The sequence below is a fragment of the Harpia harpyja genome, chromosome 10, assembly GCF_026419915.1.
Source record: "Harpia harpyja isolate bHarHar1 chromosome 10, bHarHar1 primary haplotype, whole genome shotgun sequence".
Taxonomy (NCBI): Eukaryota; Metazoa; Chordata; class Aves; order Accipitriformes; family Accipitridae; genus Harpia; species Harpia harpyja.
The window spans coordinates 42,210,527-42,237,196 of record NC_068949.1 but is presented as its reverse complement, the minus strand read 5'-3'; the positions used below and the strand labels follow the sequence as shown (position 1 = coordinate 42,237,196).

Sequence of the window (26,670 nt, the reverse complement as noted above, 5' to 3'; positions counted from 1 at the left end):
TCTGCTTCTACATGTGTAAGCCCTTCGATTTTAGAAATAACTTGGTACTCCCTGAGGTACCAATGTAGATGTTCATGTTTTCAAAAGAGTTTAGGCTGACGTGTGCAGCCCTCATCTGAGCCAAGAGTGGTGTCCTTGGGTTTCCAGTCTTAGCACTTGGGAACGTCATACCCAGGAAGATGGCAGATGCTGTTTTCTGAATTAATCACGTTGTTGCATCGGAAGGACGATCTTCTCGGTATGACTTTCTACCCCAATTCCTCCAGCAGACAAGAAAGTGAGAAGAAAAGAAAAATGAAATCCTGGTGTGGAGAAGAGCTATGCAAAGGGAAATTGAATCCAGACAACAGTAGAGACCCTGAGCTTGGAGCAGGAGTTGCCTTAGGGTAGGATTCGGAGGCACTGGTGGAAGCTTCGGTACATGTGGCAGTCTCAGGAGACAATGACCTGACTGTAGCCATATTGCTCGTGTGCAGTGAATTGCCTTTCGTAAGCCAGACCAGGAGAAACAGGCTAGTAGGACTTTTACTGGTGTGGGCAGGTTCTTTTGTGACTGTTTTCTCTAATGGGCACTAGAAGCAAAAGAGGCTTGTTAGTTTTTTTTTCTCTTATACTTAGCTACTGACAGTGACGGTATCAAAAAAGACTATTTGTGATATGAAAGTTTGTACGAAAAGATGCCATTCTGTTACCTGAGGCACCTTCCCAACTTCATGAAGTTATGCTACAAAAATATAGTGCTTTCATAACTAATAGAAACATATGTTGGAGAAGAAGCTTATTTCAGGTAGGAGAGCCAAAAAACACCCTCTGATCTGTGTTGTATTAGAAGCAAAAGCCTGCCAAGCTTGAGAGCCAAGGTGAGATTTTTATTTAAGCCTTGGAGACTTTCCCAGCATTATGTTAAAAGGGAAAAAAAAAAATATATCAAGACACTAGGATATATGCTAAGTTCACCAATGCTATTATGTGATAGTGATAAAGAATCAGAAAGGCAGCCTTTTTTTTTTTCCTCTTTGTATCGAACAAGAAACTTTAACAAAGTGGAAAAATTTACTTAACTGAAAGTCCTCTCTGAGCTTCTGCCTAGATGAGATTTGTACCTGTCCTGGTCCCTTTAGCTTCCTGCAGCTGACTTAATGAGGACATGTAAAATGATGAGGGAGGGCAGGCAAGGACACTCTGCTGAGTCCTGCATCAAATAGCTTTGCCCCTCGCTGCAGGGCTGCAACATTTGAGTTATTAGCAGTCTGGCATTTGATTCTTCTGGCATATCTGATGCCGTAGCCAGAGCTAGTATACTGGTGGTGGAAGCAACCCTTTACTCCTTTATAGCAGCACTGGCAACTGTAGTCTGGTATTGCTGATGGCCCACTCCGCCCAGAGACAGTCTATTCACATCAGCCTGGCTTACTGGTTTTTTTTGGAACTTTACAGGCAATGGATGAATTGAAGGTTACTCTTGACACAATGCAAAGACCACAAAAATGCATGGGGCTGTCGCTTTCTGTATGCTGGCAGGAACTGTTTCACCTCAGTTATTCTTCTCCCAATCTCACTTGGGAAGTTGCTCTTTCTTGTCTGTCTTCCCCTGTGGGCTGTGGCTCTGCTTGGCTGTCCAGGGCTCTTGTGCTTGAGACATGAGAGCCTTGAGGAAGAGGAGGCCAAGGTGCAGAAACATCATCTTGAAGGCACAGATGACCTGACTAGAGAAAGAAGGAAACCATGCTTGGTTAGTAATGAATACTTAAATTATTTAATCATTTACTTTTTGAGGAAAAACACTTCTGAGTCAAATTTTGTGCTCAAACCGCCTGGCTGTGAATTCCACGATAGTCAAATCTTTCAGCTTTCCCTTTTTTCCTCCCATAAAAAGCAAAAAACAGGCTTTGAACAAAAACTCCTGAATTCGAGGAGTCCTTCCTTCTACCCGTCAAAGCAAGCATGTGGACTCGAGGGCTGTTGGTGTTCAGTCATTCTTGGGAAACCTCAAATCACGGCAAAGCGCTCTTTTACCATCGTAAATGGCAAACTCTGCTTAGCTTATCCAGAAGATCTGCAGATGTTGAATTTCACAGATAAAGTGGGGCCCAGCTGCAAGAACCAGGACTTCTTTTTGATTTTTTTGCTGAAGATATCAAACTCGGAAATGCCACAAGTGTTGGTCGATACGAATAAAAGCTAACACCTTGAAAGTGGGCAGAGTATCAGTTCCATTGTAGGAACTGAGAACATATGGAGATCCGTGTCTCTGGGCAGTTACCACACTGTTTCACTATGAATATCCAGTAGTTGATAGACATCAGTGTTATATCTCTGCAGAGCTGTTTTGTTTGCCTTCTCAGTCTAGAGAAAGTGGTGCGAGTGATGTGACCTTTTAGAAAGGCATGTGATGTGCTCCCCTGAGAGATGGATGGTGCCATAGCTGGGCTACAAGAGGGTTTGTGGCTGAATAGTTGGGGGAGAAATACAGTATGTAATTCTTCATGTTGCTGCCAATACATCTTTCAGTTTTATGAACTAAGTATCTTTAAACAACTATTCAAGACTGTTGAGTGGGACACTGGAAGCATCACTGTGGAATTGTGCCATATATTCAAAGCAGTGATGTGATAGTTTAAAATATGCACCCTCTTGACAGAGGGAAAGAAAATATTAATCACTCTTAGCAGTTTGGCAAGAATCTAAAAGACATGGGAAACATGTTTCCCACAACCCAAACTATCTTTTGATAATTCAGCACCATTTTTTGTATCAAGAGAAAACCCACATGTCTAAATAGGCAGTGTGTCCTGACTAATATAAAGCTTCAGACTGTTTCAATGCAGAGGATGTTTTGATTTTTAGAAGAGGATGCAATGTTTCAGCGAGTAAGATGTATTTGTGACTTGATGCATTTTCTTAAAATCAACCTTTCAACCATGTTAAACTATGCACTATCACTGCATGTCATGAAACAACAAAATTACAGCAATAAGAAAGAGCATAGATGAAATAATCTGCGTAGAATGCTCAAATTCCAAAGCAAAAGTCTGAATTTTTTAGGAAAAAAAAGAGACTTATTTCCAAGTATGTTGTTGTTAAGACCTTTCAGCCTCATGAAAATATTGAAGACTTTTTTAGTTTTATGCAACATAATTGTCTTTAAGAAAAACAAAATGGGGGGATGGCAATTTTCAAGTCTGATGTGGGTAGATGTTAGTCCACATGCCTTGCAAACCTGCAACAGCACTTAGAAGGTTAGTTGGTTGGAGGAGACAACAAATCAATGGCATTGCTGGCTGGAAGGAATAATTACAATGACTTACACATATTGCTTCTAAACTGACACACTTTTAAACCGGTCACCTTTGTTCGTCACTGTTGAAGCTACATTAAAAGTAGAAGCTAGTGTAGACACCATTACATGCTGCCTACTGTGTCACTTGTTTGATTTCCTTGTGCTACTCTCCAGGGATAGCAAATAATAAATATCCAGCAGATTTGATTTTGTGTCTGATCAAGTTTTTGCTAACGACAAGATATTTAGAATTGAATAGGGCAATAATTTTGCAATTTTTTTATGGTACACCCTCAGCCTTTTCTGTGTGCAGTGTAGCCCTTCATGATCCCCCAGCATCCCTTTTGACAAACTGTCCGTAGGGAATTGTAGGTCTGTAGCAAGCTGGGTACCATCCAGAGATATAGCTGAGGATAAATTTAGGTCAGTGCCGTTTACTTGCTTCTAATTTTGGTGGTACAGCATTCTGCTCATTCTTTAGTGACAAAATGAATGTGTTGCCCCAAATTTTAATTTATTGCCATACTCAGTGGCAGCTCCTCAGGAGCTGAGATTTGCTTTTACGGACAGTCTGTATGTGAGGATTGCAAGGTGGTAAACTTCCTTGCTTGCAGGAGGGTAAAAAAATCCTTGCTTCCTCCCCAGTTTATCAGTCATTCATGGTATTAAGACCATGGTCTCAGTAGTAAGACTGGCTTCATGAAGACATAATCATGATACATACATAATCTTCAGTATTCCAATAAGAAGAGTATAAAAAGCAGTGATAATCCTTTCAGCGTAATTGCATTAACATTCGGGACAGTGTAGTGGTTACTCATAGGTATTTGAGTTGTTTCTACAGCCACCTAAGAAAACAGAATTTTGCACCGTACACACTAAGAAGGGGCAAAATACAACAACAGTGCAATGCTGCTTTTGAAAGCAGAGTAGAATAAACTCTAAATCTTGTCCAGCTCACCAGGACAATAGGCATACTTGGCATTGACTTTCAAAGTGCCTCCTATCCCCACACAGAGGCTGTGAAAACACACCCTGATGAAACTTCAGCAAATTCAATGAAAACGTCTCGCTGTTTTATCCAAATCATGTAATAAAATAAGCAGCGGTTGTGTACTGACTTGAATTGTTACAGTGCACTAAATCAGTGCAAGCTGTTATTTGCCCTGACTGGGTGACAGGCCTGCAGAGATTATTACAGCTTCCCCAAAGTCAGACTCTCATAGAGTGAATTGTTCCCGATCCACTGAAATCATATCAAGTATATTGATGTGAGTTACAAAACAACCTGAATTCAATGTAGGAAAAGCTCCCTTGATATGTTAATGTCACTGGTTACATATTATACTAGTGTTTATGATGGGGTTTTCTCAATAAGTTATATTTTCTGTTAACTCTGGCTTGGTGGAGCCATCTCACGGGCTTTCAGTTCTTCAGCACTGGGAGTCAGCCTTTGGCAGCTTCAGCCTCGAGTGCTCTCTGTCTAGTTGCTTAACTTCCATCCCTGTGTCTTGTTAATCTCCCACCTCGATTCTTGTGCCCTACGCAGGATTTTGGTACAGCGTTCATCGCTGCCGATGAATGCTCGCCATCCGCTCCCGGTGTTGGGGAGCTGGGTTTGTGACCAGCTCGGATAATCCTGCATAGGTGGAGTTCTGACAGCACCCCCAGAAACGTATTTATACTTTCACAAGTTTGACAAAAATGTCAAAAGCGATGATGTTCTGTCGTGGGTATGATTTGTCACGGTGCTCTCGCTCCAGTTACGAGGCTTTTGCCAAAGACTCGCTGTGCAGTGCTGGGAGGGAGCAGGTCGCTGGGGTTGTTTAGAAGAGGAAGGAAAGCTTTTTAACCTCCGTGTGCCCTGGTTTCAGCTGGGATAGAGTTAACTGTCTTCCTAGTAGCTGGTACAGTGCTATGTTTTGAGTTCTGTATGTGAAGAATGTTGATAACACTGATGTTTTCAGTTGTTGCTCAGTAGTGTTTAGACTAAAGTCAAGGATTTTTCAGCTTCTCATGCCCAGCCAGCGAGAAAGCTGGAGGGGCACAAGAAGTTGGCACAGGACACAGCCAGGGCAGCTGACCCAAACTGGCCAACGGTGTATTCCATACCATGGGACGTCCCATCCAGTATAGGAACTGGGAAGTGGGGGCAGGGAATCGCCGCTCGGGGACTGGCTGGGTGTCGGTCGGCGGGTGGTGAGCAATTGCACTGCGCATCATTTGTACATTCCAATCCTTTCATTATTGCTGCTGTCATTTTATTAGTGTTATCATTATCAGTTTCTTCTTTTCTGTTCTATTAAACCGTTCTTATCTCAACCCATGGGTTTTGCTTCTTTTCCCGATTTTCTCCCCCATCCCACTGGGTGGGGGGGAGTGAGTGAGCGGCTGCGTGGTGTTTAGTTGCTGGCTGGGGTTAAACCACGACTCCATGGAAGGGACTACTATGGGCAGTTTGAAACCAAATGTCCTGAAACCTTTAGGAAAAGGCTCCATCAGATGAATACAGGCGCCTGCTGCAACAGATTACTCGCGCTTGATTAATCGCAGCCTTCATTTGTATATTTTGCACGTGCATTATGAATTGTTGCGAGGAAAATGATCGCGTGGGGAGTTACCTGGGGGATGTCAGGCAGCCGGTCCTTTCCCCTCCACCCGTGCCCCGTGCAACCTTCTCAAGTCAGCATCCCTTCTGCATGCACCAGCCAGCAGCGCTTGGCCACATCTTTGGGTGCGCTTGGTAGATGTGAGCCCCTTCGGCATTACTTTAAATATGCTCACAGCTGTGCACACAAATGGCAGTATTTGCTGCTTACTGTCAGAGCTTTTTGTTTTCTGTTACTTTAATATTCACGGGAAGGAGGCAAAAAGATGTATAGAGGCAGCGCTTATGTAGTTCAGATTTTTCTGCTCAAACAGGTGACTGATCTACAAAGGTGCGATAGGCGCAAACAAGAATGGGAAATTAAAAATGTCACAAAAGGAGGTTTAGAAGATAAGGAATCGCGGCTTGGTTGCGTTTAGCAGATATAGAAGATACGAAAGGGGAAAGTCTGGTGTAGGAAGAATTTCAAACACGTGCAGATCTCTTTGCAAAGAGTGGCCTGACGTGACAGGCGTTAAGACCATAAAAATCTTTGGGGCAGAGGATGTCTTTGACCCCACACAGGAGCCCTGGCACCTTCAGGTGTTACTATCTGAATGTATAACAGCAAAAGGAAACACCCAGAGCTGGCACCAGATTTTCTAGAAGGGTCAGACAGTCACAGGTTAAAATCTTGTCAAAACCTGGCTGTAAGTGGCAGCCCTTGGGTGGGAAATGCATTTGCAACCCCACCTCCTCCTCGCTGAGAAGAGAGCTTTGAAAAAATCTGTGCTTAATTCATTCTGAGCAAGTGAAATTCTGGCCCTGAGCTTTTCTTCATAGGGCCTCTGAAGAGCCAGATTTCACAGCGGTATATTCATTTAAGTCAGCTAGAAGCAATTTTAAAAATTAAACATTCAAAGATTTCAATTATTAAAAAAAATACCCTTGCTTGCTAGTCAAGCTCCATCTCTTAAATCATATTTATTTTAATTAGTTTGTAAAACTTGCTGGGCTACCTGTGGTTAGTCTGAGCGTTTTTTGGCTTGGCTTGTTTTTGAAACTGTTTGGCAGTGGGTGATTTAATATTTTATCAGCATAAATATTATTATAGAATATTAATATTAATGGTTTTACATTTAATTGCATGAGACTACAAATTACTTTTTCAAGCAGAAAGCCATTTAATTGCCAGCATGCTGATTCTGTTGCATGAGTACAGTTTAAGGTTTGCCTAGCATATTTTTGGTATAGAGATTCTGCTGTTTCAAGTATTTTGGCTTGTCAATTTATATATTATTGGAGGATACACATCTGTGTGCCTGTCTGGTTCTATTTTCTATTAATTTTAGGGTTTTGTAATGCAGATAGATCCGATTATCATGATGGCAGAAGAATAATAGCGTTGGCTGGAGCCAGGTCTGTTGTAGATGATGCTGAAGTGAACTCTGCCAGTGTCTGCTAGTCTCATCCCCAGCATCTCTGCCACCGTGGGCTTGAGCTTCTGCTGACCAACACCTGCCAACCTTCCTTGTTTGTCTCAAGTCATGTGGGGTTTTAGTGATGTGGAAAAGCATCCTTAGAGACTAGGATAAGAGTATCAGATTTATTTCACTTGTTGCTTATTCAGCTTTCCATAATTGAGAAGCTTGGCCTTAAAATATTACATGCGGCAGATGCTGTTCCAACAAAATAAAACCCTATCCAAATAGTCAGAAGTCTCAGCTGATGTACTCGCCCGCCGGAGGCTGGGCAGCCAAAAGCCTGGCATCGCTCCACTGCTTCTCATTTAGCACTCGCTGTGTGTTGTGCTGAGTTGGGTTTCATCTATGTGTCTAACACACGTAAAGAAAAGTAAGCAAATTATATTGGGGAATGCAAGGCAGAAAGATGTTTTGTTGTTCTGGTGCTGTCAAGATGTCTTTCCCTATGCTCAGTAGCCTGATGATGTGGTTAGATAAAGAAAAGCTGATCCTTTGGATGGGAACCTGCCAAGGCTGTAGGAGATCTGCTTTTAATTCTCTGCTTTGATTCAGGTTTCCTCTCTGTCCCTGGGCAAGTCACTTAATCCCTCAGCTTGTCTTTTTTCGGATGGAAGTAGACAAGCTGGACATTTCCATGCATCACAAGAAACTGAATTTAAAATCAAAGATGTTCAAATAAGCCTTGTCTAAACCTAATGCGTTACAGATAAAACCCAACTAATTAATAATAATAAAAAAATCCACCACATTAAGTGAATTGAATCATATTTTGATTTTTGCATTTACTTTCTGTGAAATGAATTGATTAATGTTGGCAATACATACAGAGATTTTTCAGATAGCTTTCTCCTGAAGAGATAAGGCTGGCATAAATTTTAAAAAGGATTATTAATGGGAAGGACCTGAATCCAAATGATTCCTGTCAAATCTGTATCTCGTGATCCTTTTCTAGCGTTGATGAAATTCATGAGGCAGTCGTGCAAGTAGCACTTTGTGCTAGAGCATGGTGAACTGGAGGTAACCTTGAATACTTTTGAAGATACTGTCACGCAACGGCTTCTTTATTGCCATAGCTTCCTGCCAAGAAAGAGCTCGACAATCGACGCAGTCTTTTCTGAATTACGTCTCCTTGACTCTATAAAACCAACAAATATGTGAGGAATATAATACTAGGTCCAGGGAGATTTTAGAGAGTGAATTCAGAAGAGTTTCTCTAAAACAACGGTAGGGACATCCTAAGTACTGTAAAGTTTTATAGCCTTCTTTTAGCTTTCCTTAGATAGTTTTATTGTTCAGTGCCGATGGGCCCCGAAAAGATTCGATGTGACGTGCTGCAGAAATTAATGTCTGCAAATCCCAAACCCAATGAGATGGATCTTCCTGTCATCAGGTAACAACACAAACAGATGATGTTCCCCAATGCTACTTCTAGCACAAGGCTTTGCTTTAGCTGTCGTGTTTCTGTGAAGGATTTCCCTGAAAACTTTAGATTTCTGTGTCTACGTGAATAAATGGAACACCATGTATTAAACTCTTCAATTCCAGAAAGCACTGTGCTTACTGTAAACAGACTGGCTGTTGATTTGAGCACGTGCAACACATCCATCTGCTTCCTGGAAGCATCAGACCTCCTGTGCTGCACATGTGTAGAAAATCTGCAGCTTAGTACGGGAATGCTCTTCTGCTGGTCTGCATCTATAGAAATATGTGGGATTTAAAGATACTCAGCTGCGGTCAGAAGCCCCGTGCATTAGCTTCTGCTAGTTTTCCAGATACTCCGAACACAGGAGTGCATGCGGTGTTCCCCGTCCCCACTGTGGGGAATGTGATTTCAAGGCAGAAAATGCCATTTCTGAGGGGAATCTGAATTTATAGCAGCCTTCTTAATATTGGCAGAAGTTGTTGTTCTTATGACATTGGAAAAAAAAGGGGAAAGATTTAAGGCCCTAGAGGCGGTTTTGCATTTCAGGCCAGTGGGAGAAGGTTCTGGTCAACTGTGATGGTTTTATTCTGCATCTCAACAAACGCGAAGCGGATGCTTATTCCATACAGGCAAGCACAGTTAATAGGATGTGGTATGTGACCAAATATATTACACTGATTTATCTCATCCCATGACCCTCTGTAGTCCTATACTGCAAATGTTACAAGACTGGATATAGTCCCATTTGTATTTTAATTGGCAGACTGCCTCTGAAAAGCATGTTACTTGTCACTCAAGATGGAATATGTGTACAACTGATTAGTATACATTTTCTTTTGGGAGAAGTTTGAACCTTTGTAACTGTAGGGAGTGAGAAAATTAAAATATGGTAAATAAAAGTCCTAGATTGGAAGTATTGGTGTAAGAGTAACATTTTCTTATGCCAATAAAGTAAGCTGATTCTTTTGAAAACTGTCTATATATGCCATGATTTTCTCACAAAATTCTCAATTATACAGAATGTCCACTGTTATCTTGTTTTCATGTGGTTGTGATATTCTGTTTGAAAACCTTTTTTCGTGTGTAGAGTAATGAATACGGATGTATTGTGTTTGTCCTCCTAATCTTACTTGTGCAGTTGAAGTAAAAAAAGTTCTGTAATGCTTCAGAAGCAACAATGTCTTTTTGGTTTGTAACATTGCCTCTTTTGGTCATTTACCCTGATTTTGAGAAATGGCCAAGAATATTAAAAAAAAAAACAAACCCCAACAAACAAAACAAAACCAAAAAATCTCCTAACCCACAAAAAAAACCAACCCCACCCCCCCACACCACCTTTTTATGTGCACTGAATATGTACACCACCACCCCCATTCAAACCCATGAGTTTTGCTCTCAACCTCGGTTTTGTTTTCAATCAGAAAAAATTATTTTTCCTCTTCCTGGAGTTCTGATATTGGCCATTTCCAAAATTCCTAATTTCTATCTGTGCTAGATGTAAATCTGCCTGCCTTCAGTTTATGATGGCAGTGAAATCTGGGGCACCTGCCAGGTTATTGCAGAAGTTGAGGGAAGAAAGTAAAGTTCTTTACAAGAATTAGTAGAAACTTATATAGCATGCTGAATTCACTGTCTTTTTTGTTGTATATCATTTTATAGCCATGAAGACTTGAGATGCCAGTATGGCACTTCACAGAACTCTGGCAAATCCCCTACCTCAGGAGATCTTCCATTGACAGGCAGACAATTAGTGTTTTCAGAGGGCTGCTAACTTGTTAAAGTTGTTTACAAATGTTGAAGTAGTGCGTGCATTACAGGTGGCAGATGAATTCATCTTTTCAATACAATAATAAAAAGTTCAGTCTGCTTGGCAAATGTCAAGATTTCTCCATTTAAAACAACATGAATGGCAGAATCTATTCATTGAAGAAGGCTGGTGAAAGATTTGCAAAGGACTGGTTTAGTGTGTAAAAGAGCCGGGTTTGTTCAGTCATTTTTTCAAAATTACATGATCTCATCTTTGACTTTCGGGTATCCGTAAACTACATACAGAAGTGCTTTTCTAAATCCTACTAAGCACTTACCTAATCTTTGGGTTTAGGTGTCATTGTAAGTCTGGACATCAGGTTGAGTCTTTTGTGTAAGTGGGACCACTGTTAACCAGAAAATGGGATAGCAGATGGAAATCTAAAGTTATAAGTTTTCTGCTGCCATGTGTTGACTTAGGCATTATTTGAAGGTCACTATTTTGTACAAGACAAAGCTGGGTGAACTTGTACTGATCTTGTGGCAGATGAATTTGCTCTTGTTCCATCCCTGCCCCTTTTTTGGTCTTTACTAGAAACCTGACTCTCTTTTAGTGAACATATAAAAGCTAGTTTGTCCCTTTAAACGTGAGCACAGTGAAGTCAATGTGTGTGTTCATAGGTAGTTTGCTAATATTATTTGTTGATTTTAAAAGAAAGAAAAGCAAACAAAGTTACATTTGTATGGGTGCAGTACAAGGGGAAGCTTTTCTTAGGTGCATGTGTCCTTCCAGGTACTCCGTTATTCCCCATCTATATGCTCTGCTACTTGTCCCATAACTGCCCAGATTGCCCCTGTTCCTCTTTGTAGTCCCATGAGCTTTCCTCACCCTGGTTTCACTCCCAGCAATCTGACTGTGTAGCTTAGCTAAGAACCCGTGTTCAAGAATGACTGCTCTAGAGGACTGCTGGTTACGTACTATCAGCTTCTATACATGAATATAGAATTTAATCATCCTGGACTGACTGTACAGTACAAAGATACCTCCAAGCCACAACTCTCCTCTAAGTCACTGCCTGTTGAAACCAGAAAGGTGTTAGGGGAAAAAAATAAATTACTGCTGCCCTTTCAGACCAACAAATATGAGAGGAGAGTCAGGGCATTACCTTCTCCATAGCTGTATACCCATTACTATGGGGAATACCTAGACAGTTTAAAAGCTACATAGCTCTAACTGCTCTCAGAATATAGGAAGCAGCATTTTATTTCTCCTCATACTCTTCTTTAGCTGAATACAGACAAGGCGCAATTTGAGTACGAATGAATATTTTGCTTTTTTAGATTAAAGGGGATTTTACTGTAAGTCAGACAACAGGCCACTAGAAAGATCAGCCTACTGAAGATTGATCTAGATATAGTAGCAGTGCACTAGTACTGTGATCAATTGGACTCTGCTGTGCAGAGACAGAATTGTCTCTCTCTTCCTATCTATTGCTAATAAATACAAGAATGACTGCAGGCTCCAGTCATTCTTGTATTGGAAGAAATGGAAATTTTGCTGGTTGAAATTCATGGGCTTTTCATCCTAGAGGATTTATGAGTTTTTTTCCATTCTCTCTGATAATAACAGCAGAAATAAGAAATGTTCTGTAGCTGAAAAGGTAAGATTTTGGAACACTGGATGCATCTGTTCTAGATAAGCTATTTATCCCCAAACTGCATATAAAAGGAAAGGAGAGCAGTAATCCCTCACCTCCTGGAATTCCAGATTATTATCTTTGGTTTTTGCTTCTATGTGCTAGGCTTTTGTAATTATCTGTTGAATCTAGATTTTCATGGCACTTTTTCAGCCAAGCGTTGACATGACTTTGCCAACTGGGATTTCCATTGCTAGCAGTCTTACAAGCTTTATTACATTAAACACAATTTGCAGTTGTTCTAAGTTATGAAAAAATAACTTAGATACTCTTTGTCTTTTTCAAGGAGTAACTGGGTGACCTCTTACAGAGTATTGGTGAGCAATGACAGTCATGCATGGACTGCTGTCAGAAATGAATCTGGAGATGTGGTGAGTATAACAAAATAGATGTTTTATGAAGAAAGCACAGATGGGAAAGTGGGGACTGTCCATGTGGAGTTTTGATTTGCCAGATTAGTCAGCGCAAGACTACAAGGCAACATCTCTCAGTGATCCTGCTACTTTTAAGAGCAAATCACATGCTATAGAGAGGGAGCCAGAATATCCTATATGACAAATCTGCATGTGTCTGCCTATGGATGTGAATGCCACCCTGGCAGTGGCCTTGCCTGTGATGAGACGTGTTTCTTGTTGCATGGCTCGTGCAAGGGTTTGCGTCAGTCTGCGGGTCCCTGGGGACATCTCGTGCCCGTGAGGTGCCTTTTGTTGGAGAGAGGGTGTGGAGCTCTGGCCCCTTCGCCCCTCTCTGGTGGGCATGGGGGGATTGCGTTCTTTGAAGAGCAGTTTTGGCCTGAGCCACCATCACCCCGGGGCTGTACCAGGTGACTTTTTTTTGTTTGTTTGTTTCTGTTACCAAAAGTGCTAAAAGACTTTTGAAGAACTGATCTTGCTATTTCCATATGTTTGGCCTGCATAGATTTTTGAAGGAAACAGTGAGAAAGAGATCCCAGTTCTCAATATGTTGCCGGTGCCACTGGTTGCACGCTATATCCGTATAAACCCCCGGTCCTGGTTCGAAGAAGGTAGCATCTGTATGAGACTGGAAATCTTAGGGTGTCCTTTGCCAGGTAAGAGTCTTTCTCAGTTGATGTTGACATGGCTGCCTGTGCCAAGACTCAGAAATTTTATTTCCTTTGGATATGTGAGCTTTTTTTGATATAATGCTTGTCTTTAGTGAGTAGAGTTATGCAGAAAGAAATGAGACGATCTGTCCGTCTACACAGACGGTATCAGGATAACTCTTCAAATGCAACCGCATAGTATCTATAAGTGGCTTTATTAATAAAACAAAATTGCATGGATGATCTAACAAGATTTCTCTGTTGTTTGGGCTGAAGTGCAATGCAATTAATCTTACTGAGTGCACATGTACTAGAGGCAACAGAATTACATTACAGTCACTTGCAGAAGTCTTAAGCTTCTAAGGCAAGAAAGAACCATCATAATTATGTAGTTTGATTTTTTTTTTTTAAAATTATTATTTCATTGTACAGGCCATAGAATTTCTCTGAATTAATCTGAAGGCAAATACTGTGACTGAACTAGTGCTTATCTTGTAGGGGGAGGGAAGGCAGTTGGGGATGTAAAGAATTTCTAGCAAATTTCAAGTGTTACTGAATCAGGCATGATCCCTGGTAAGTCTCAGGTGAAGGTAAATGGCTCTATCCTTGGTAAAGACTGTGGAAAAGACACAACCTGGTGTTTAGCACAAGCTTCGGATGTTAGCTGTTTCTCTTACATGAGTGCAAAATACAGTTAGGGTTTTGCTAAACAGTGTATACAAAGTGAAACCTTATACAAGGCCACTTAAAAAAACAAAAGGGCATTTAATACTGCAAATTATGGCAAAGACATGTTTCTATTAAGCACATTGTAAATAGTCTTATGGTGGATTTGTGTCTACATGTGTATGTACGTATATAAATATTTGAAAAACTGTTCAAACCTTTTCTAAGTTGCCCACTACTCATTCCACATCTCTCATCTGCTTTTTTTCCCTTTGATCCTAAATTCTGGCACCTTGGGGATAGCTCTCTCTTATTTTTGCAGGGGGCTATGAATAGTATTTTCAGAATTACTAGAGCCAGAAAGAGAACTGCCTTTCCAGAGCCTATCATTACTGCTTTAACTGTTCCTGCTGCTGTTCAGAGACTTGCTGCCTCCAATTCCACTGTTGAGGTAGGGTCTTCACATGCCAAGCAGAGGTAGCCTAATTTTTGTCCTTTAGATATTTAAATACGCATGGAAAAAAAACAACCACCAACAATCTAGGGCACAGAAGGGATAATTCTCTGTCAAAGAGAACATGGGGCAAGTATTGTCATAAAACTTAGTCTGTAGGTGTATTAACCATGAAGCAGTGAAGGTTAGCAACACTTAGACAACTGCTTTTCTGGGGCTAACAAACACATCCTGAACTTGAATGGCAGTGACCAGGGGTGTCCTGTGTATGTGAATATTCATGTTTTCAGTAGGATTCTGATTTATTTCAACTGTGGGTTTAGAAAAATCCAGCTCTGGGCGTTGCTTGTTTCCCATTGTAACTTTTATCCTGGAGGGGCAATTGCAGAGCCAGTATTTCCCCTCAGCTCTTGAAAGGACTGGTGGGCTGTTGGAGAGCTGTGATCTATCCCAAATTCCTGCGCACGTTTGCGGAGGATCCACTCTCTATAACACAGGGTGTGAGGCTGAAGGAAAAGAGTAGCTTTCTTCAGCATGGTGACTTTCCTGGCATGCAGGACAGGCACAGGTGTCTCCAGGGAATAAAAAAGATGACACTCAAACTCTTTTGAAGAGCAATTTGTAGGGAAATTCTCAAAATCCTTTTCTATTCTATAAAACTGTACTTAAAGAGGAAAGAGCAAAAATGTCGATATTTGGAAAGGTGATTTTTATTAAGCGCAGCACTGATTTACACTAGTTTCTTATTGGGTATACACCTATATAGGGCCAAATTCTGCTTTGAAGTGTTAGTATTTGTCACCCTTCAGCTTCGTGGGACTGGATCAGTGGATGAAGGTGCTACTGAGGTGAGAACATATCTGCACTTCCACCACTGGTGCAATGAGTGCTGTTACGGCTTGTTGCAGGTCTTGGATTAGCGTGGAAACAGCATCAGTGCTTCTTCTTGGTAGTCACTTATTGAGTTAATTGCCTGCAGTGGCTGATTCAGTTTATTCCTGAAAGAAAATACCAGAATCATTCATTGAGAAACACAATGAGAATGGGTGTGTTTATTCAAAATGTAATTGGACTGAAAGAACTAATAGGTTTTGATAAGCTGCTGACCCGTCTTTTTAGCCCAGAAAGAACTGACATTTCTTTCTTCTAGCTCGTTTTATTCATCGCACGCAAGGCTCTCAAAACAAAGCTGTTCCCCAGGTTGCAGAGGCCTTTGCATGCACGTTTTCCTCCTGTAGGACATGACTTGTTTTTTGCAGTTCCCTGTAACTGGACTTCTTCACCCTTTATTGGTGTCATCTTACTCGTTTCAAGTTAAATAACCGACTGGTTTGGCCATGGGTCCAGCCTCTTTGATAGCACTGCCAAACACTGTATTGACTCTGCAACTAGAAATCAAGGGTTCTTTTCTGACAGAGGTTTCCTCCATAAAACTAAGTGAGCCTCCCAAATTCATCAAAATCAGGAGGTGGACCTCTGTCAGTTCACACACTTCTATCCTTTCCAAAGCCCCAAAACCCTTGAAAAAAAGTCATGGGATGCTCAGTTTCCTTGAATACCTGGTGTGGTTTTGATTATATTCACACCATGCGTGTGAACGTACAAGAAATCAAGTTGTCAGGAGGAGCAGTTTGGTCGTGTTTTAGAGTTGCCATGCGCCGTGTCCTGCTGAGGCAATGACGATGCATGGGCAGATGGGGCGTAGGGAAGTACCCGAAGGAAAAAAAGTGGGGCTGAAGGAAAGTAAGTCACTCTGCATGACTGTGAATTTCTTTTCCTGTCTTTTAAACTTGTAATGTTAGAGTTTATGTCTTTATTAATCCCTGAATAAATTAAGCAATTTGCATTCAGTCTGTACTCTGCATCAACTTTCCATCATGTAGGCTCACAAGGGAGTGTAAGAAGGGAATACCAGATAAAGAAGAAACCTGAATAAGATATTAATATTCTAGGAAAGCTTGTTAGCACTGGTAGTATGTGATGGAAATGGTTAAAGACAGTTAGGACCCATTCCTGTGGGTAGGGCTCTGTTAATAAAACCTTCTGAATATGCTAGGTATGCTAAAAGTTGGACAAATCATGAGAAAACACTATTTAGATAATTGGAACAGAGAAATTACAGATTATCTAATCAGTATTACATAGGGTGATTGTAATTTTTATCAGTGAAATGCTTATATATTACTCACAACATACATTTTCGGTGTATTGTAGGCTAGTTTTGACAAACAACCTTTTCTAGACTATTACAGTAGCTCTACAAAGAAAACTGTGTTATCCAACTGTGTCAGAACCGTCTTTCAGGCAACAGAAGTGATTTGCTGTTTCACCAAAGGAAAAACGTTGAGCTGTGGAGGAAAGATGCCAGAAAATCCTACCTATAGGAGAGGATCAGTGCTGCCATTTCTTGCTGGGGAAAAAGAGGACAAAAGCACCAGCATTTAATTCTCTCTCCAGTTTCCAGAAATGCTGGTATTTACATAGATGTAGACTGACACTCACAATCTTTTGCAGTTGCCTCAGAGGGATGGATGTACTTTTCCTTGCCTGTTCTTTCTCAAACCCAAGGAAAATCAAAAAGAAAATGCAGATGATCAAAAGTACCCAGAGATAGGAGAAAATTAGCTGAGAGCTCTTCATGCATTTATTTATACTGTAGAGTATTCAAGGCAATAGGCAATTATTTTAATGCAATAAATTTGTGAAGAAATTTAATTTTTAAGAATTGTTATATAGAAAACTATCATTGGTAACATGATTACGCCATCACTTTCAACCCAAGATAAAAAATGAACTTTAACTACTCTGTAATGGAGTACTGTGTTTTGCAGTGGATGCATCATTCAGTGATATTTTCATTGCTTGTCTCTTATTTGCCAGGCTACCCAGTTAAGTCTAGAAGTGTGCTTATTTTGTATAAAACTGACTTTCTACAAGTATCTTTCATGATAAGTGATCGTGTATACAGCAGTACTAAATTCAGCGAACTACTTGTGAGAGTAAATTTTTGCTTAGAGTGACAGTCTCTCCTTGTGTTCTGCTTTTGTCATTGAAAAACTAAAACTTAATCTTGGGCAATTTAAAGCTTTTTGGGGAGTTTGCCTGAGCAAAGACTGAATAAAAATGAGACCAAATTAAATAAACCTCCTGGGAAAGGCCAATGTATTATATTTCTCCATAGTCATCAAGACAGATGTGTAACATCCCCCAGCAAAGCCATGGGTGTCATTAAAAGGTTTTCTTTCGTATTTTCTTTGTAAAGGTTTTCTTTCATATTTTATTTGTAAAATGAAGTGTATACTATTCTGAAGTATTAACAATCCTCAGAATTACCATTATTATCAGAATCAAACTGTAGGAATTCATTAGAAATATCAAATGTTGGTAGAAAACCTTTAAGAAGCAACTACTGCGGGTTGAGAGTTTGGGTTTTCTTTTAGCCATTATTATCATTCATTATGCTTAACTGGAATTAGTTGTTTGGTATTGGACTATACATCAAGATATATAGAAAAGAATCCATCCATAGTTGAAGAATATTATTTCATTGCTGATTTAATGTGAAATGTTAATGCTTGTGACTGACACGAAATAGATCATGTGGAAGAAAACTTAAAATCATCTGATATGTCTGCCAGCGGATTTTTTCAAGATTACACGTGTGATGCCTGTGACATGTTCAATTTTGTGAAGACAAGTCAAATTCATTTATATTACATGGAAATGAATAAATCAGTCATTTGCAAAATGGCTCATTTTTAAGGCAGTCTAAAGGATTTAGACTAGAATATTATTTCTATTAAAAACTTATCTAAATCACTTGGATTGACTTCATTATCTTGTCCATTTGGAGCACCATATGAGCACCACTTCTGAGCTTGCAAGCTCTATCAGTACAATACCATACAACTCACGGCAGGACTTCTGTGAGAATGAAGCATATGAACAAATCATGTTGGGAATGGATGCAAGTTTTACTTACTAAAGGAGAACATTTTGATAATATTGTTTTGTGAGCATTGATTCCATCTTCAAGTTATTGCAAAGCTCACTTCATACCTTTCCATTACAAAAAACAGAAGTATGAAGGTAACAAGCTACCTCTACCTGCAAACTTAATTAACTCTACTGGTAACGTAAAGATAGATTAGTGGTAGAAAAACCTAATATATTCCTCTGTATAAATGGGAGTGCCATGGTTTGGCAGGATCTTTTCTCCTTGGAGGAAAGGCTGTCTGAGGTAGTGCCATGAATAGATGAGTGTATTTCAATTCTAATTCTTCTGTGGTTTGAGTTTCTTAGTCTCTTATTCTATGTTTTATAAAAGAAAATAATTTTTGCCAAAGTGGACCTAACTAGCTGTGTGCAAGACTGGTACGCCTTTCTACATTTTAGCTTTTAATTTTCTAATCTGTATTCCTGCTGCAGCAGAAATACAGTGATCGAAGCAGACTCGCAGCAGAGCCTGGCAAAATACGAGTGTTAATTCTCTAGGGAGCTGTCAAATTGTGCAGTTTTTGAGGAAGGACCAGAGATCCAATCATTCTCATTGTACAACTTTTTTAAGTTTCCACCAACTCTACAGCATTCACAGTCATTCCCATGATATTAATGTTTGATGTATGGAAAAAGTGCCAGATTTTGAAAGGAATGGGATTAAAGTATTAGGAAAAAGTATCAGTTGCTGTATGTTTTGGCTCGTGGTAATAGAGAAAGCCTTCAACATCTTGGCGGTTTTATGATGTTTATTTTTGTATTTTTACAACAGAGGGATATTTTTACAATGGTGAACATATTCTGTGTGGCATTAAACACATTGTCTCTTTCTAGAAGTGGGTTTTTTATGATTTCCATTTCTCAGTCATCAATATATTAAAGAGTAATTTCCATGCATTAACATGGGTTGACCTTTAAGGGTTTGGCTTTCCAGAGTCATCTGCAGGGTTAGTGCAGCATTGTTGCTGTCGGTGGCCTTGCATCAATTTAGCCTGCAGTTAAGTTGGAAAGAAGACCTAAAAATGCAGGTGAATTATGTGAAACCTAACCCTCTTGATTCTTCAAAACTTTTTTTTTTTTTTAAATAAGCAAATCTTGTTTCCTCACCTGATTAGGCTCCAATTCAAATCCATTTCCAGGTGGTTTTGTTATAGAATAAGTTCTCACTGGAAAGGACAAACTGCATTGAACAACCAGATTTTGTTGAACAAGATGGTTTTTTGACATTTTTCAGTCGTATTTGTAGAGCAGCATTCAACTGACCTTCCAGTATTTCTGCTGTAGATTAGGGAATGGAAGTGAAGACAAGCATGTGAATGAAGAGTAAATAAGTGGTAGAGAATATGGGTAATGTTACAGCGAAGCTTAATGGAACTTCCGTGTTTCATTTCATAAATAACTTAAATAGTTCAAATTTTACTTTCCTTCCACATAAAAAAACCCTAAATACTTTTAGAATTTTATGGGAAGAATAAGTTAGAGAATTTAGAGGTTACAATGTCAGAAATATGAAGCTTAAAAATGTCAAGTTATAAGGTATTTTTAAGTGTTATGATTTTTCCATAATTTCATTAAATGTTGTTGCAGAATAGTATCTACGTATTCTTCCTACTAATAATTATGCTTGTTTTCCCCCCAAAAAGTCACAACTGATAGGTGATACTGTTTAAAAAAAAAAAATCATTTTTCTTCTCTAGAGACAGTGTCTTATGGCTGCGTTGCAATGAGACAGGATAACATTTAGGCTTTCATATTTGGCTTTTTTCCAATAATTTTAAACCAAATGAAGATGATTTTGTGCAGAGGGAAACAATTTTTCATAACAGCATGACAACCACTGGTTTGACAAACAATTACTCAAAATTCCAGACATCCCAGATATGGCAAATTGAGGAATGTGTCTGATGTTTTCCAAATAGACTTGTTTATCTCTAAAAATAGGTCATAGTAGATTAGGCTAGGAGCACACATATCAGGAAATATAAAGCTGAGCCCTAACAGTCTTGGCCTGTTTTTTTGCCCAGGTGAATGGCCTGGACAGTCAAGGACACAAAGGTTTTTGTTCTATCCGCATGTTCTCCTTTGTGTGCTTTGAAGTATCAAACTATGAATTATATCCGTATAGAAATGAATATGCTGATTTTAAAGTAACAAAAGCCTCTGACTTTCATAAACAGTGTTTAGGAAAATAATCAGGAATTTTTAATGTGCACAGTAGATCCTTTCTGTATTTTGCAAGCAGTGCATAGACTCTGAAAATAGCCATCAAGAAAACTAAAAGATAATTCCTTGTAATACTAAATTAATCAAGTAGACACAAAACATTTACTGGGGCTTTTTCCTCTGATGTGATTTTTTTTCCCACTCTTTTATCTTGCATGTGACTCATCATTTTCCAGTGTCTTTTGCCCTCTTCTGTAGCCTAAGGATACCCTTCTGCTCTTCTGTTGAAGTTTAGTTGTTCGTGTAGAGTAGCTGTCTAGCAAGCTGATGCCTGCTGCCTCCTTGCTTTCGTTTGGATCTATATAAGCTGATTTGTGCAGTAATTAGAAATATTTCAAATTTGCTGTTTCTTTGAGCTTTTCTTTTGAAAACCTGTTTTAAATACATGTAGGACAGTGGAATTCAGATTTCCATGTTCCTTGCATGCATTATGGCTAAGCATCTTTATATTTGAAATTCATAAGCACATGAAAATTCTTTTATTTCTTTTCTCAGACCCAAATAATTATTACCACAGAAGAAATGAAATGACAACCACAGATAATCTTGACTTTAAGCATCACAACTACAAGGAAATGAGGCAGGTAGGCAAAGAAGCTGGTGTGTGACCTCCTGGATGGAGGGTGGATGGGTGCAAGCTTTTGAGCTTTTATGGAATCTGAATTCTACCTGTTAAAAATACTATTAAATGGTGCAATTTATTTAAAGAAATCTTTTTTTTTTCTGTTTTAATCTATTAAAAGCAACAATCTATTAAAATCCCAAAGTCTTAATTTGTACATCATCTAACCTTAAACAGGTGACACTACGTGACAGAGGGAGGTTTTACACATAATGTGCCATGATTTTTCTTACATATATATTTGAGTGGTGAATGTTACAGTGGTTTCTCCTTTCAGATTTGACCCTGACTTAGCCATCAGGATTCTCCTATATTTCAGTGGGTTTGGATAAGTAGAATAAACTATACAAAGTCCAATTCTGTATTCATAGTTGTGAAAACGAGCAAAAACTCACCAAAAAAACACTAGGGAAAAAAAAAATCCTGTTAGCATAACTTTAAATCTACTAGCCTTGTTAATCTTGTTCCTTTAACTTCAATTAGGCAACCTTGCTGTTCTTTTTGTTATTATTTTTAATCTTGCTTCATATCACCACAGGCATAGGTGAGGGTTGTCCTAAAGTAATATTTCTGCCTGCTTTCTCTTCAACTATGAAGATAATATGTTTGGACTTGAAGTGTGTGAATCATTTGCTGTGTGCTGAATTTTCAATGTATTTATACTGCATGAATCACCATTCATTTTTATTGAGCAATTGTGTACTGAGTCACACATTTATTTCGGTAGAGATTTCGTGGCCTATATTTCTTAGCACAAAGATTAGACAAGTAGAAACTCAATTGGCATAATTACTGTCAAGAACAATAAAATAAAGTGTATTTTAGATTCTCATTGCAGAAGGACAGGTTGGTCAGGTTAGAAATATCTCTGGGGAAAAAACCACAGCTTTCAACCAGAATATTTTTCCACTTTTCATACAAGTAGAAAAATTGCAACTGTGGCTAAGAGCTGGTCAGTTGTGAGCTGTCTTTGACTGTGCTCTCCCAATTTCTGGTTTTCTCTGTGTCAAAGCAGTTAATTTGTTTAGAGATCATTGGATTCTAATTGGGTTCTGCTGCTAGTAGGCAGAAGATTGTGGGTTGGGTTGCAATAAGTCTTATATCCCCAAAACTATTCTCAGAACTTCATAATTTCTTTCCTGAGTGTAAAATGGAACAATAACTGTCAATTTCCAGAGTCAACTTAAACTTTAAAAAAAAAAAAACAAACCCTGTGCATTATTGTCAGTTTTGTTAGCTGCTTCACTGCCAACCATCTTAGAAAAACACTGTTCTTTGATGTTATTTATTATAAATGCTGAAGAAGGAGGAGGAGAGGGTGTTCCCTGGGCCATGTTTTGGAAGCATTACATTACATTGCAATATGTCAAGTATTTGTGAGAGAGAGGGATTTTCTCAGTGTCAGATTATTTTAATAGAACTCTCTTTTTGGGAAGATACAATTTATAGTACCAATTTTTTCTCTTAAAAGAGCATTCAAGTTTCTTCTTTCAGTTTATGGCAACGCTTGCTGTACCTTGTATGCAGAAGTCAGGATTGTCTTACAGTCCAAAATATTTACATGATGTATTCATGCTGTATAGGAAGCTGTTAAAACGGTAGGATAGATATCCCCAGAAATAGTTTGAGATGGACATTTGAGTACAACCTTGTCTTTGAAACAACAAACCCAGGTCGTACCTTTCTTAGGAAATAGGATTGTTAATTTTGAAATCCATTTAACTGGATGTGACTCATATCTTTGGACAGGCCAGACTCCAAGCACCCCTGAAATCTTGTGTGGCTCTTCACGGTCAGCTGTGTTTATGGACTTGATGTAACAATAATACAGAACATTGAAGAGCACAGTATCCATTACCAATTGAACAGGTTTATTTGAGGGTTAAACAACCAAATGTAGAAGGCTAGAGCGATACCCAGCAACTTCCAAGGTTGCATGCAATGCCAGGTTGGCAGCCTCTATCTGATAGTCTCCACGCTCAAGGAGGAGGTCGTTTCTGTTTTGGCTCACAGCAGAACAAGAAATACAGAGATCTTGGTAGAGTTAGCTTAACAGTTGGATGCCATGATCCTAAGGGTCTTTTCCAACCTAAACGATCCTATAATTCTATGATCTCCACAAAGGATAAAGAATAGCCCTAACCTGAAAGGCATTGACTGACAATCCTTTTGCCTCCTCTAAGCGTAGATGGCACTGAGAGCTACATTTAACCCACCTTTCCTGCAAAATGGAGGAATTGGACCTTCAGAGGCCAGTTTTGCAGGGCTTCTTCAAAGACTGCACGCAGTCTTTTTCCAGGGCGCTAATAGGGTAAATAATTGGTAGTGACAAACAAATAGGAACTGTCAAATAAGAACTGTTAGTGAATGTAATTGTGGAAGTGTTTTACAGTCCTGCTGGTTGTTAATAAAGCCCTGACTGACTGTTATCATCAATTGTCTTTGACAGTTTGTACAAAGCCCAAAGAAAACACTGTGACATTTCAGGTGACCTATTGTGCCGTTTGTACGAAATGAGTATGAGAAAAGCAAATATGAAATATGTTCATTTTCAGTATTGTATTTACATATAAACATTTAACTACATTACTATATCCATACTGTTATCAAAAGAGCCACAGTGAAGTCTACTCCAGAGGCCCTAATTCAGGAAAGGTTCTTTGTTTGACTCGGAAAGTAATCACATGCTTGCAATTAAAGAGATGATGGAGAGTTTACTGAGGCCAATACAAATATTTCCACTGATTGTAACATACTTTGAACTTGGTTCTAGGCATTTTTCTCACTAGTAATGAACATTTAACATCCTTTTAACTGCTTTCCTAAACTGATGTTCTTGGTACCCTGCGCACACAGAAGTGCCAGGCACGTTCGGAAAGCTTCTGCTCTGCAGCTTGATTTCAGAGACAGCTCTGAGAGGACAGGCTCATCTCCCCTGTTCTGCATCTTGGGGACCTGCCTGGATGCAGCGATACATCAGGCAGGAGGGAGTTTCCTGCAGTTTGGAGTGTGAGGAGAGGAATTAGTAAACACAGGACCGAGACAATAACATTCTTGATACATTACAGAAAGCCGGGTTTAGCCTGCTAAAATAGACCTTCTTTTAATGCGGTATCTGTACTCATTGGCAGAGTGAAAAAACTAATATTTATCTCTATTGGAGAAAAACGTGGTATCTGATCCAATAAAAATCCATTTCATCCTCTTGTCAGGAGGACATAAACTAATAATCCCCCCGCAGTAGACCGTGGATAAGTTTTGGTCTGTGAGGCTCTAGCTCTATATCCACTGAAAGTATTTTTGGTTCATTATGAGCAGGTTGACCATGATGATTTAAGGCAGTCTGTCTCAAAAAGTTAGTAATTGACTTGTTTAAATCAAACACTATAAAATGTAAAACAGTGTTTTCTGGCTTCACCTATGTGTTTCAGCTGGAACAACAAATTATGACATCCCCACTTACATATGCCCAGAATGTTAAAGAGTTCCATGGAAATAGCTGGGTACCTGTAATACCAGCACACTGATGCTGATGATTGTGGTGAAAAAAAGTAGATATGAAACTAGACAATACACTGAAAGAGCATAACTGACTGTGTTTTTCAGACAAGTGCTGAGTTTAGATTTGCAAAAGCAATAGTTTCTCAGATCTATATAAAACCAACATGCGAGATGAACAAACGTACAAAAATAACATCTTTTTGGTCTCTTTGCAACATGATTATAAATAGAAGTGATGCCTTTTATGAGAGGAATTTTAATGATGTTCTTCCCAAAGTGAATTGTGTTTCCACTTAGATTTGCTAAATGGTGGCATGGGAATCAGACACATCTAATTATTGCATTTTTTAAATCATCAGCCTTATGATCATCTAATATTGTTTCTAAATTAACACTATGTGAGTAAAGAGTTTTGTTAAGCTACAATATTTCTTCAATAATGTATGCACCCTTGTTTATGAAAAGATTGTCTAATTAATAGTCCCTAGGGTTCCAATTTACTGTAAAGTCCTTATTTCTTTCTTTAATGCTTTCCGATGGAAAAAAAAAAAAATCGAGACGGGTAAATTCTTGTCATTTAGAGCTATTTGCAATGACGTCTTATTATTAACACATAAATTTTCAGTCTTGTTTGTAAATTTTAACATTCACCTGAAATGCCACAGTAAAGTGTCTGTTTGTGGGACAATTTAGACTCCAGATATACTTACCTGGATCACATCTGTGTAACTTCATCGGTTTAAACAGACCTACACCCTTAACCATGATCTTCCCTCTGCACTTCAGTAAGCACTCAGGCTATTTGATTATCTTTTAACTATGTCATGCAGTATCTGCAGAAACAATGAATAGCATAGATTTTGATGGTAGGAATGTCTTCAGACCATCTGTTTGCATTTCTATTTTTAATTCTATTTTTTGCTGAAACTTGGTAAGCAAAGTCTGAGGAATCTGTTATTTACTGAAGGAGTATATCCTGTTGAGTTTATGGAGTAATTCAGATTATATCTATCTCACTATTTTGGCCACATCAACACTGCCTTAACTAACTATTTTGCCATGTGAGATTTCACATTGTAATACAAGAAGGGTGGGCCTGGTTTCTACCTCAGCAGAGGCAGGTGTAATCAGAATTCACTGGGAAAAATCATGTTTAAGTGGGTGATATCATTCTCTCTTAGTTTGTTTTGAATTGAATTGCTGCCACATAGGGCAAAGGAGAGAGAAATCTCCTTTACTGGGCAGAACGTGTCTGTGGCAACCTGTAATGTACGTGCATTGCTGTGCCACTAACACCCTGGGGCATCTCAACTCACTCAACTATAGTAAATGACAGAGTATGTAGAAGGAAGTGTTAAGGTGGCTAATTATCCTCCATCACACGAAGTTTCCAAAATGTGTTTGGTTGTATAGTAGCAGTAGTTCTGTTGGGTTTATTCCTATTGGACTTCCCCCTCAAGTCCTTAATTGTGTGATAATATTACAAATGCATCTCATGTAAGAAAGATCTCAAACCTCACCTATGCTGTAGTGTTTCAGCAGGCTATTCAGCTTGTTCCAGCAGAATAAACATTATTTGTGTGAATTACCACACAACATAAATTCATTAACTAAACATAAAGCTTTTACAACTAAGAAATAATCAGAAAAGAAAATGAAGAGATTTTGCCACAACCAATTTGGAATGAAGTAATTAATCGTGGATCTATTTTGATGCTGCATTGTCTAACTATATGTCATTTTTTTGTTGTTGGCAGTTGATGAAGACTGTGAACAAAATGTGCCCGAATATCACAAGAATTTACAATATTGGAAAAAGTAACCAAGGACTAAAGCTGTATGCTGTCGAGATTTCTGACAACCCAGGAGAACACGAAGTTGGTTAGGATTTAGTCTAACTAAATCTGTTGACGGGTGTTGGAATGTGG

The 26,670-nt window shown here is 39.1% G+C and overlaps 1 protein-coding gene across 1 annotated transcript in view; it reads left to right on the top strand.

Moving 5' to 3' along the window:
* Window positions 1-26,670, top strand: part of CPXM2 (carboxypeptidase X, M14 family member 2) — an 80,127-nt gene that overhangs the window by 34,757 nt on the left and 18,700 nt on the right. Inside the window, exons 4-7 of the mRNA XM_052799588.1 lie at window positions 12,504-12,588; window positions 13,136-13,286; window positions 21,115-21,203; window positions 26,500-26,623. Coding sequence (XP_052655548.1) covers window positions 12,504-12,588; window positions 13,136-13,286; window positions 21,115-21,203; window positions 26,500-26,623 — 449 coding nt within the window. The remainder of the gene's footprint in view (window positions 1-12,503; window positions 12,589-13,135; window positions 13,287-21,114; window positions 21,204-26,499; window positions 26,624-26,670) is intronic.